This window comes from Sparus aurata, chromosome 15, assembly GCF_900880675.1.
Source record: "Sparus aurata chromosome 15, fSpaAur1.1, whole genome shotgun sequence".
Taxonomy (NCBI): domain Eukaryota; kingdom Metazoa; phylum Chordata; class Actinopteri; order Spariformes; family Sparidae; genus Sparus; species Sparus aurata.
Window position 1 is genome coordinate 4,297,924 of NC_044201.1, and position 12,407 is coordinate 4,310,330.

The following is a 12,407-nucleotide window of genomic DNA, read 5'->3' on the forward strand; positions in this document are numbered from 1 at the left end:
ATTGGTTCAATTGTGGTTTCTTTTACTCGATATAAGGCTTTTTTTGACACGCAGAAAAAATCTATCCTTGTGTAACTTCCATGCATTTGGGACATAAAAGTAAAATCTCTGTCGTTTGGATGAAAATGTCGCCAAACATCCATCAAGCCCAACTCTGTCATCATGCTTGATAAGCTTTTAGACATTTTGGACTGAGATCTTATTATAACTGGTAATCGGTCTAATTTTGTATTCAGAATAGAATTAAAATCTTCTCCCACGAGTATGATTCCTTCTCCTTTATCTGCCACTAGTCCTGCAATCTTTTTAAAGAAGTATGGGCAGTCTTCATTTGGGGCGTATACGTTTAAAATGGTTATCTTTGTGCCACCAATCGTTCCAATTATCATGACAAATCAGCCTTCCTCGTCTTGGAATATTTTTTCATTATTATAATAAACAGACTTGTTAAACAGAATAGCAACTCCTCTTTTCTTCCCCCCTCTGCATGATGCACTATAGACCTGCTCGACCCACTCTCTTTTTAATTTAAGATGTTCTATCGATCCCCGCCCGGCCAACTGCTTCATGGTCGTTGTGTCCTTGGGCAAGACACTTCACCCACCTTGCCTCGTGTGAATGTGTATGACTGCTGTATGTTTGAGGCAATCTGGTTTGAGGTGGTAGCCACGCTTCCGTCAGTCTGCCCCAGGGCAGCTGTGGCTACTATCGTAGTTTACCACCACCAGTATGACTGAGTGTGAATGAGTGGAACCTGGAACCCTGTCAGGCGCTTTGGGTGACTTGAAAAGCGCCATACAAATCCAATCCATTATTATTATTATCATTATTATTATTATTATTATTATTATCATTATTATTATTATTATTATTATTATTATTATTATTATCATTATTATTATTATTATTATTATTATCATCATCTCAGGTAAATGAGTTTCTTGAAGTAGGGCTACAGAGCAGTGTAATTTCTTTAACTGCCCAAATATTTTTTTCCTTTTAATTGGGTTATTAACTTCTCTTACATTGTAACTAATAAAATTCAGGTAAGTCATAATCTCTATGTGACATCATGATGTGTTCCCCCTTTTGTTTAAACAAACTTATCGTATAGATTTGCTTTACTTGTATGCACTTGAGTAGACTTTGGTCCATAACATATGTCAGAGAAAACAGAAACTTAACATTAATAACATAGAACAGAACTTCCACATTTCCGGTCGTCCACATTAATTTAACTGTGGTTGACCCCCATTGGTAATGGGACAGAGGGGCGTGACCTACCCTCACTGTGGGAACAATGCACAGTGTGAGAGCAACCAATATTACACTAGTGTGTAAAAAAGGTCTAAGTGAGTGTAATCCACTCATGCTAACCTTAAATACAGCATCTGTCAGAACTTTGTAAAACATTCAACTGACTGCTGTGTCTTCAATCTTATTTTCAGTTGTGCTGGATACAGGCATTTTGCCTGTATTTCCTTATTTTTGAGTTGTTTGATCACTTCGTGAACTTTTGCTCTTTTCTTTTGTAGATCACAGGGTTCGTACGGGTGCTTGAAATCCTTGAAAGTGCTTGAATTTCAATGTTGTGTTTTCAAGGTCTGAAAAGTACTTGGATTTTAGTTTAAGTGCTTGAAAGTGCTTGACATTATAACTCTGTCTTCCACAAAATTGGGATCAGACTGGATAATTAATTTCTGAAGTTTTTGCTATTATGAAACATAATTTTAGATGTTTACAGCATAATACAATGTACATAATTGTGATAAGAAAAAATCATGAGTATATATATTCCTGTAGATATGTATTTTACCCCAGCAAAAAGGTTCTGGAAACCTTGAAAATGACCCTTAAAAGTGCTTGAAAAGTGCTTGAATTTGACCTTGAAAAATGTGTACGAACCCTGAGATCAGGAGAGTAGTCTTGGTCAAAGAAAATCCTTTTATCTTGGAAGAAGACTTGTTTCTGGCTCCATGCTTGTCGTATGATCTCATCTTTTACTGCTGCGTCGAGGAATCTCACTATTATCGACCTGGGAGGTGCCGCTGAATCCTTAGGTTTGGGTCCGAGAGATTGGTGCATCTTTATGTCCCTTTCTGGTGACAGTTTCAATGTCCCTCGAAGCAGCCCTTTCACAAATCCAGTTCTATCGTTGCCCTCGCTTTCTTCTGGAATCTGAAAAATCCTTATGTTGTTCCATCTTCGTCTGTTTTGGAGATCCTCACACTTTTCTGAGCGGTTTATATCACGGTGAACCAGGTATCGCAGCGCCCTTTGGTGTCGCATGACCGTGTCTTCAACCGTACTAGCTCTCTCCTCTATTTGTCCCATGCGTTCTTCATGTTTAGCCATTTGGTCTTTTATATCGGTAACCGCTTGCTCCAGTCGTCCAAGGGACATTTTAGTTTGGTTATGCCCCTCTTGATTTTCTTGGCGTAGTTTTTTTAACTCCTCCAGTAGCATTAGCGTTGGTTGGCTCTCACCACTAGCTGAGGTGTCTAAGCTAACGTTAGCCGGACTCGATGGTCTCCGTGCCTCTTCCTTTTCTTTCCAGCTACCTTTGTTAAGAGTTCTTTGTCTTGCATTCATAGTCATTGTGTAGCCTGCAGATTTACTGATATCTGAACGTCTATTACCGATAGTTGTCACTTCTTTTTTTTTTTGTCTGGCGGAGCTCTGTTTCTATGCTTTCATACCTTCCATGACGTCACCGGAAGTCGTTGTTAATGTTTTTGATGAGGGATTTGGGGCCAATGATGACACTAGCCCTTTTTAGATAGAAAAGGTGGCACATTTGCTCCAAGGTAATGATGGCAATGTGCCGGCCTGTCTTTCTAAAACTGAGGTGTAATATTCCTCCTTTTCCAAAAGCCGCCTCTGAGGTAGGCGTAAACATGTGACATGACGTAAAGCTCGAATTTGGGCTGTGAACAGTGACAACGAATTTGTCTTCAAAATAAGAGCTTTACGTTGCACCCCATTGGAGTTTAGAACTGGGTTCTTTGCGGGGGCTTTTTTTTTTTTTTATATCTTTATTGACAGTACAGCTGAAGAGGGTGACAGGAAACAGGGTTGGAGAGAGGGGGAGTGACATGCAGCAAAGGGACCCAGGCCGGGAGTCGAACCCGGGTCCACTGTAGAGCCTCAGCACATGGGACGCCCGCTCTACCAACTGAGCTAAGCGGCGCCCCCTTAGTGGGGGCTTTTAATTTGAAAGTAGCGATGGTCCTTAGCCTGCCGACACAACATCAAGCTAACACAACAAAACAGCTACAGAGACCGAGGAGATGCTAGCATCTCCTGGATCTCAGCGGCTGTCCAGTTGTTCATCTTAATGTCTGTGGATGATGTGATGGACTGACTGCTGTGATCACCTGTTTCTTGGTTTTAAAACTCCCCGGCTGTGGGTCGCACAAAAGTGCAGGTCATCAACACCTCCGCCCACCTCACGCAGAGGCCGGCACATTTCCGCCTCGTTTTTAGATAGCGGGTGAGGTGGAAATAAGTGTACCCTCCGAGGCGGAAAATCGTTGGACCACAACAGACCCCCAATTTGCCGCCATCTGTCTAAAACTGCGGACTGAGCCGCCAAAAGGACGGGCAAATTGGCGGCTTGGTGCTCTGTCTAAAAACGGCTTATGTCTGATTTGTCGCAGTTTAGTTGGAGGAAGTTTGTTTGCATCCAGATTTTGATTTCAGTAAGGCAGTTGGTAAGTGTGGAGTGAGTGGCAGTGGTGATGGATTTGGTGGAGATGTAGATTTGGACATCATCAACGTAGCAGTGAAGGTGGAGACCATGGCGGCGTATGATGCTGCCAAGGGGCAGCATGTGTAAGATGAAGAGGAGTGGACCAAGCACTGAACCCTGGGGGACGCCTTGGGACAGAGGAGCGGTGGAGGAGGTGCAGGTTTTGATTTGGATGAACTGTTGTCTGTTTGTGAGATAAGATTTGAACCAGGAGAGGGCAGTTCCAGTGATGCTGAGGGAAGATTCAAGGCGGGAGAGAAGAATGGAGTGTTTTTTTTTTTTTTTAAAACAATATTTTATTGAGTTTTACACTTGAGAAAAACATACAGATAACAATTACCACAGCAACAGTGATAATGTATAGATATACTATACAACAAAAAGATCACAGTGGTAACAGAAGTAAACAAACAAACAAACAAAAACAAAAACACAAGAAAACAGATAACTGAAAAAGCAGCAGCAGTGGTAACTTAAGATCTCAAGTTATTACAAGATTCTCATCCTCCAAAAATTCCAAAAAAGGTTTCCATATTTAACAAACTTTTTTCTTTTCCCTCTAACAATATATGTTAGTCTTTCCAATGCAAGATATGTTGCAACCTCCTTCAACCATAGCTTTACAGAGGGCAATTGTATATTTTTCCAGAAGAGAGCGATCAGTCTTCTAGCTTGAAAAAGTCCAAAGTCAATCAAAACTGATTGTTTAGAATTGACAACCAACTTTTTAGGGTATATACCCAGGATGCAGATTTGGCTTGCAGGGGAACATTCTTACCCACCATCTGGGAAATGGCCCCCATCACACTCTGCCAAATGATTGTATTTTTGAGCATTCCCAAACACAATGGAACAGTGTTCCTTTTTCCTCTAAACATTTACAGCAAACATCTGGAATATTAGGATTTAATTTTACTGGGGTGATATAAGTTTGCATTAGCCATTTATAGTGTAGCAATTTTAATCTTGTATTAATTGTATTTTGCTGTGCCTTTGAGCACGCCATTTCCAAGTCTTCTTCATGTATATCCTCCCCAATATTGGATTTCCATGCTTCTAAGCGGTCTTTGGATGATTCCTTTTCATAAGATATCAAGGTCCCATAAAACTACAACTAAAACTACTACTAGATACTAGACCCCTTTTAGCCAGATTTGTAATGATTAGGTTCTCAAGATTTGTCAAAGGTGGCTCAGACATCAGGTCTTTATTTTTTGATGATAGAAAATGTTTCAGCTGCAAATAATTGAAAAAATGTTTTTTTTTGGTATATCATGTTCCTTACATATTTGCTCAAAGGTAAGTAGTTTGCCATTTCTGTATAGGTTCCCTACACATTGCACACCCTTGGTTGCCCAAAGCTTGAAACCACCATCACCTCTACCTGGCGTAAAGTCATTGTTTCACCATATAGGAGAAAAACGAGATAAAGCAGGGATGTCTCCAATATGCTGGTGTAAACAATACCAGATGTCAATGACATTTTTAAGAAAATAATTCTTTATCTTTTTTTTCAATGTTTTAAGATCTGCTGAATATAGATACAACTTGAGGGGTAGTTCTGATGCAGTTTGTTTGCTCAATATTTACCCAAGCTGGAAGACTATCTAAGCTAAAATAGAATGAGGCAGAGTGTAATTGAGCAGACTGGTAATACCAGCGCAGATTTGGAAGGCAAAGGCCACCTCTCTCATATGGCAAGTAAAGCAACTTCAATCGCAGCCTAGCTTTTTTACTTTTCCAAATGAATTTAGCAAGAATGTTATTAATTTTATCAAAAAAAACACTTTGGAAGTGGGAGTGGGATTGATTGAAAAAGGTACAGGAATTTTGGCAGTATATCCATTTTTATTATATTAACACGGCCGATCATTGAAATTGGCATCATTGTCGAGTGGTTTAATGAGTTTGTTATGTTTTCTGTTAGTGAGTCATAATTTGAGGATACAATAGTTTTGATTTCAGGTGTAATTTTAACACCTAAATAAGTAAAACGGTGTCTGTATAATTGGTGTCAAGTGTTCATTTTTATTTAGAAATAATAATGATGACTTAGAGAGATTTATTTTATATCCAGAGAAGTCTCCAAATTTTTGGATTAATGTAATTAGATTTGGAATACTATCCTTAAGCCTGGTCAGAAAAAGAATGACGTCATCGGCATACAAAGATATCCTATGTTCTTGTTCACCTATCTGGATGCCCGCGAGGCCATCATGGACCCTGACGGCCATAGCGAGAGGTCCGATAGCTAAAGTGTCACTACACATCAGACTAATTGGCCTAAATGATGAGCACTCTGTGGATGGCTTGCCTGGTTTTTGGATGAGGGTTATCACAGCTAGTGTCATAGTGGGTGGAAGAGTTCCTTCCTGAAAGGAATTTAAACATATTTAGAAGCAGCTCTACCAATTTAGTTTTAAATGCTTTATAAAATTCTATAGGCAAGCCATCAAGCCCAGGTGCCTTACCACTATTCGTATTTTGGATTGCGTCTGACAGCTCCTCAGTTGTGATATTCCTATCCAACTCAATTTTTATGTCATCAGATAATGACTGAAACTGAAGCTGATCGAGAAATGTTTCCTGTGCATCCGAGGCTTGGTTGCATTCTGATTTATATAGGGATTCATAAAAATCTCTGAAACATGTATTTATCTCTAGCGGGTCTATTGTTAGGGTCCCTTGCGGTGTCCTAATACTATTAATTGCTCGATCAGTTTGTTGTTTTTTTATTTTCCAGGCTAAAAGTTTTCCAGCCTTCTCTCCTTGATCATGGTAGCCTTGTTTCAACCACATTAAACTTTTGGCGCTTTCATCTGTGGACATTCTATTATATTAGCTCTCAATATAATCAATTCCTTTTGTTTTAGAGGGTCATCTTTTGCATATACGTAATTTTGCAATATTTTGATTTGATTTTCCAAATTTTCCATTTCCATTTTGTAATGTTTTGTTTTATAGCTGGTGTAACTAATAATCTCTCCCCTGATGAATGCTTTAAATGCTTCCTATCTGATACAAGCACTAGTTCCATCAGTATTTGGTGCAAAGAAGTTGTTAATTTTAGTACCAATAATATCAACAAAAGCTTGGTCGTGCAGCCATCTTGCCTGGAATCTCCAATTAGGTGGGCTGTGGACAATTTTGTGGGTTTGGATTTTGAGTGATACAGCAGCATGGTCACTTATCACAGTACCATTATACCAACATTCGCTAATCTTCAGTAAGAGTTCTCTGGAAATAAAGAAAAAATCGATACGGGAATGTTATTTAAATGTACTTGAATAACAGGAATAATGCTTTTTATCGGGAATCCACTAGGTTAAGGTCCTCTATAAACTGTTTCAGTGATTCTCTAGTTTGAGTTTTACCTGTGTCACGGCCCGTTGAACGATCTATTGTTGGATTTAAAGCACAATTGAAGTCCCCTCCTAAGAGGAAAAAATCCGTTCATAGTAGACAAGTCAAGAAAGTTATTCTTAAAGAAACTGGGGTTATCTTCATTGGGACCATAGATACTCACTAGGTTCCATGTCATTGATAGGATATTGCATTGAACGATAACATATCTTCCACCTGGATCTTGAATAGTTTTAACAATCTGCAATGGTATCGTCCGGTGAATGAGGATTAGCACTCCCCTTGCATAATTATTATAACATGTGTGTATTACTTGGCCAGGCCATCTGCTCTCTAGTGCGCTTTAAGTCTGCAATTGTCAGGTGGGTTTCCTGCAAAAATATGATTTTAGATTTGAGATGTCTAATCCTACTCACAACTTGTTATAATTTTGTTATTTTCCAAAGCCCCTTGACATTCCAACTCGTTATTTTTATGTTAGAGGAGTTACAGTCATGATACCTACGTATTTATACAAAAGAAAAGAGAAAAACGAGGCTGCTGCTGCAAAAAAAAAAAAAGAAAAAAAAAAAGCGCAAAACAAACAAACATATACACATACCTGGGAGACTCTAACAACATCCTCCCACAACATTGTGAACCCCTGAACCTTCCTCTCCTTCATCTCCCTCCAAAACCTGTAACAGTCGTAGGACTTAATGCTGATCCACATAACTGAGGAGCAGCTTCACCGGTAAACCCATCCCAGGCAGACCATGAATGATGTCCACAAGCCACGTAGTCGGAAAAACCACAAAACAATACCCCTAACTGAATGGCTATTGCAACTGAACATGTCAAACGACAAGAGCAGAGTTGCTTAATAATAACAATGATAGTAAACAGAAACCAAAATCAGTTCTTTCTTCATTCTGTAGTTAAAAGAAATTAACTAAAACTTTTCCTTTTTCCTTAAAAATAAGTAAAATAAATAAATAAGAATGAATTCAAAATAGCCCTTTCCTTTCAAGCACTGTGCCCAGAATTGTCATGTATTTGTTGAACATAAGCCTCAGGCAAGTAACAGTAAACATAAAACTTCTAGGTCCTTTATACAATGTTTAAGATAACATTGGACAGAACATACAGTCCAAACTTCTCTAGTCCTTTTCTCCAACATTTACAGTAATGACCTATCAAAACACATCAGCTGATTAACCCGATGTGTAAACAAACCCACGTTATCCGTCAATGTTAGCATCTATATAGTTTAAAATTAAACCTTGGAAATAACTGGGTTAAATCAAATTAAATTATAGTACCATCGTGCACCATATCTATTATCTACTCGCGGACACGTGAGTACCAACCTCTCCAACATTATGTAGTGCAGTGCATCTTCAACAGACATCAGCTGATTCTCCATGCAGTCACTTCAGAGTCTGCGATGAAATTTCTCCGCATCCTCTGGCGGCGAAAAGAGGTGAATCTTGCCATTATGGAGTACCCTTATTCTGCATGGATTTTGTTGAAACCCTCGGAAGGAGCCGGCATCAATCAACAGCTTCTTGACAGCGTTGAATTCACGTCTCTGCCTCATTGTCTCAGTGGAGAAGTCCTGGGCGAAGGAGAGTTTGTTTCCATTGTGTTTGATGTCACGAACTTTGGAGCAGCGGAAAACAAATTCCCGGTCCTGGAACTTTAGAAAATGTATGAGGACTGCTCTGTCTTGGTTCGGTTTTGCCGGGCCCAGCGTACAGTGAGCCCTTTCCAGCGTGATGGATTTATCTGTACCCAGCCAGCTCGGAAACATCTCTTGCACGTAATCCAACAGTTGTCGGCTTCCCTCTTCTCCCTCTCTGAGTCCAAACATACATAAATTCTTTCTCCGACTGCGATTTTCCATATCTTCGACTTTGGATTCAAGGTATGTGATCCGTCCTGAAGCTTTACTAAACTCCGCCATGCTGATCTCCAACTTCTCTTCTGTTGACATGATGCGTGTTTCGGCTTCCTCCATCCGTGCAATATTGGATGCCACGTCCCGCTTCACCTCATACATGTTATTTTCTAGAGCCTCAACGGAGTTAGCCATCTTGCAGAGCCATCCGTCTATTCCGTCCAATTTGGAGCCAAATCCACTGAACTCCGCATGGAGTGACTGTAGCTCTGTTAATATGGCTGTTATGCTAGCTTGGTCCATGCTAGCCTGCTCCTCGTTCCCGATAGTTGACTCATTTTTCTGCTTTTGTGAACTTCTTGCACGCTTGAAAATATCACTCTCCTTATTCGACGCGTGTTTTGACATGGTTACTGTTGAACTAGTAAATGTAACTCAGGGAATTATATTAAATTCTACAAGGCTGTGCGGAGAAATCAAATCACGCCGCCATCTTGGTCTAAGCCCACCGGAAATCCCCCCAAGAATGGAGTGGTTGATGGTGTCAAAAGCTGCAGTGAGGTCCAGGAGGATGAGGATGCTGAGTTGGCCAGAGTCTGCAGAGAGGAGGAGGTTATTAGTTACTTTAAGGAGGGCTGTGTCTGTGCTGAGTTGGGAACGGAAGCCGGATTGAAAAGGTTCAAAGAGGTCAGTGGAGATTTTGCGCAAAATGGACAGGAAGTTGTTATTTAATAACTTGAGTATTGTTTAGAATCTCAAAAATCTCTTATAATTATTTGTCAGGAGAGTCTACAGATACTCAGTGCGTTTACATGACACTCAAGAAAACCGAATTACTGCGTTAGTCTGACTATGATCAGATTTTTAAGATGCATGTATACACCTTAGTCTGACTAAAATCGGACCGGATCGGATTTCTCATAGTCGAATTACACCACGTAGATTATTCGATTGAAAGTCGCATTACTCCTGCATGTATACGTTTCCAGCGGATCGGATTCGCATTTTGCGTTCTGCGCAGGCGCGAGATTTTTCCCCGGGGCCGTGAGCCGGAAGTAGATGGACGGCGGCGGCCGCGTCTTTCCTCCGAACTCACCGCAAGAAAGAGCGCCATTGTGCATCTAGTTTGTGTAATTATCATGTACACCATATACGAAGTGTACAAAAGATGTAGCTTCGTCTCGCTCTTTGTACGCCATCTTTCTTGAATGCCGAGGCAGCTGGTGACGTAAAGAGGTCAGCCGGAGGTGGCCCCGATAACACTAGTTGAAATGGGCACAGCGCCACCTAGCGTACCGGGGTATGACATGCTTTCGGCAGTAATTCGATTTTTCTCACTGGCATATATACTCGGATAACTGCAGTTGTCCGATTGAGGTGCATAGTCGAACTATGGCTGTAATCTGACTAAGCTGTGCATGTAAACGCACTGACTGTCTGCAAAGTTTGGTGCAAATCGGTGAAATCCCGTGGATATATGTTTTTGAATGTGTGACAAAGTATATGAGCGTTATAAACCAAAATGCACTTTCCTTGATTACAGCGCCACCTAGTGGTGGAAATTGCTGTGCAAGTCCAGACCTGCTTGGGCCCTAATGAAAGGACCAGTGAGGGGAATGAATCCAAGCACTGACCATTACAACCAACCCATGCACCAATAACCATGGAAAACTGCCCTTTACAATATTAAGAATTGTATTTATCAAAAAATTGCTACCTAATCAACAAGACTTCAATCAATTAAGATCAGAAACAACAACTAAACTTAACATATCAAAAACTCAAGCAACAAACAATCTCAGGAGAATGTTGTTTGAGTGTGTGTGTGTGATGGTTGTCCTGATCTCGGTGGAGATGACGTCATGAGAGTGTTCAAGATGGTGGATACAGGCAAATCATGCCTCAGTGACTGCACTAATGGCGGTTATCATTTGGGATTGGATCTGGGATTCTGCATTTCCACCAAACTGGTGGAACTTTCCTCATGAAAAAAGGCCCCCGTTATTTTAATTATTTTATTATGAAGCAGCATCACAGGAAGGGTTGTGTTTTCACCAGCAGTAACTAAACACGAGTCCCGAAACAGCTGAAAGTGAAGGTCAACCAAATATTGGCTTAGCTGATGATCAGATTAAATATTAAGCATTTTTTAAATGTTTTTTTTTTCTCGCTGATGAAAAATGCTGTACTTTGGCACTGATGCCCAATGCAACCCGCAAAGTAACAAGTAACTAAAGTTATTAATAAATGTAGTAGACTAAAAGTACAATATTTGCCTCCAAAAAGTAGTTATTTATAAGTATGAAGTGGCAGAAAATGGAAGTGCGTAAGTACATTTATCATTTAAGTAAATGTACTTTGTTACATTCCATCAATGCTAATTACTTTGTGATGTAAACTTGTTATTACGCTTGACAGTTAATAGATTTATGTGGAATAATGATCAAAAGATTAAATGAGCTGTTCTGTAACCTTATCCGAAAAGTCAGAGAGGAACTCCCTGGAACAGCAGGATAAAGCTTGAATGGAAATGCTTGCTCTTTCCTCATTACCATCATTGTTGTTCCTCTGAGCCAGAACTTAACTGTTTTATGCCGTGCTGTTTGTCATATGCTGTTCCAGGTTTTGTGGGGAGTGTCTGCAGCCATGTCTTCAGGTGACCTCACCACTTTGCCCTCTCTGTCGTGTGCCCTTTGACCCCAAGAAAGTGGAGCGTTCCTCTAGTGTGGAGAAGCAGCTGGCCTCATACAAAGCACCCTGTAGGGGCTGCAGCAAGAAGGTAGATACTGACCGTCCATAACCCATGTTAGAAAATGAACATGCCATCATCGGTCCGTGTTTATTATTTTTTACAGAAGTAAATAATCTTATTGTGGCTAGGTTTGAGACAGTATTTGCTTTTAATGGTGCGAGAACCATCCCAGAAAATGTCACTTTTTCATAATATCATGGTATACAGTATTACACAATCATTATTGTTATTGTTATTTGTATTTGTATTATTATTATTATTATTATTATTATCATTATTATTATTATCCAGTTCAGTATTATTCAGTTGACCCTTAAATGAGTGCAAACGGAGAGTTTTTTTGGGTTGAACAATCGCTTTTTTATAATTTCACAAAAGATTATGTCCTGACAGACATGAAACATGAAATATAAAGATTTAACAACACTAATACGATATAATTCATCACCTGATACATTTAGACATATTGGCACAATTCAGTCTAAAGTGTCATGTCTTCCTATTCAGATGTTGCTTTATAAAAAATTATTCATTCATCAGGAATGTTAACACTCGAACATTGTTAACTGTTGTGTGTGAGATGTGTTTGAGACATATTAGGTCATAAAAATGCCATTGTAATAATCATGTTGATGAAGGTTCATCCAGGCCTTGTTGTTTGT

At 39.8% G+C, this 12,407-nt stretch overlaps 1 protein-coding gene across 4 annotated transcripts in view; it reads left to right on the plus strand.

Moving 5' to 3' along the window:
* rnf166 (ring finger protein 166) overlaps nucleotides 1-12,407 on the plus strand; it is a 101,475-nt gene that overhangs the window by 7,860 nt on the left and 81,208 nt on the right. For all 4 annotated transcript variants that reach the window (XR_003986901.1, XR_003986900.1, XM_030441539.1 and 1 more), the window contains exon 2: nucleotides 11,616-11,772. Coding sequence is in view for 2 of the 4 variants with exons in the window: in XM_030441539.1 (XP_030297399.1) it covers nucleotides 11,616-11,772 (157 nt within the window). In the remaining 2 variants the exon portion in view is untranslated. The remainder of the gene's footprint in view (nucleotides 1-11,615; nucleotides 11,773-12,407) is intronic.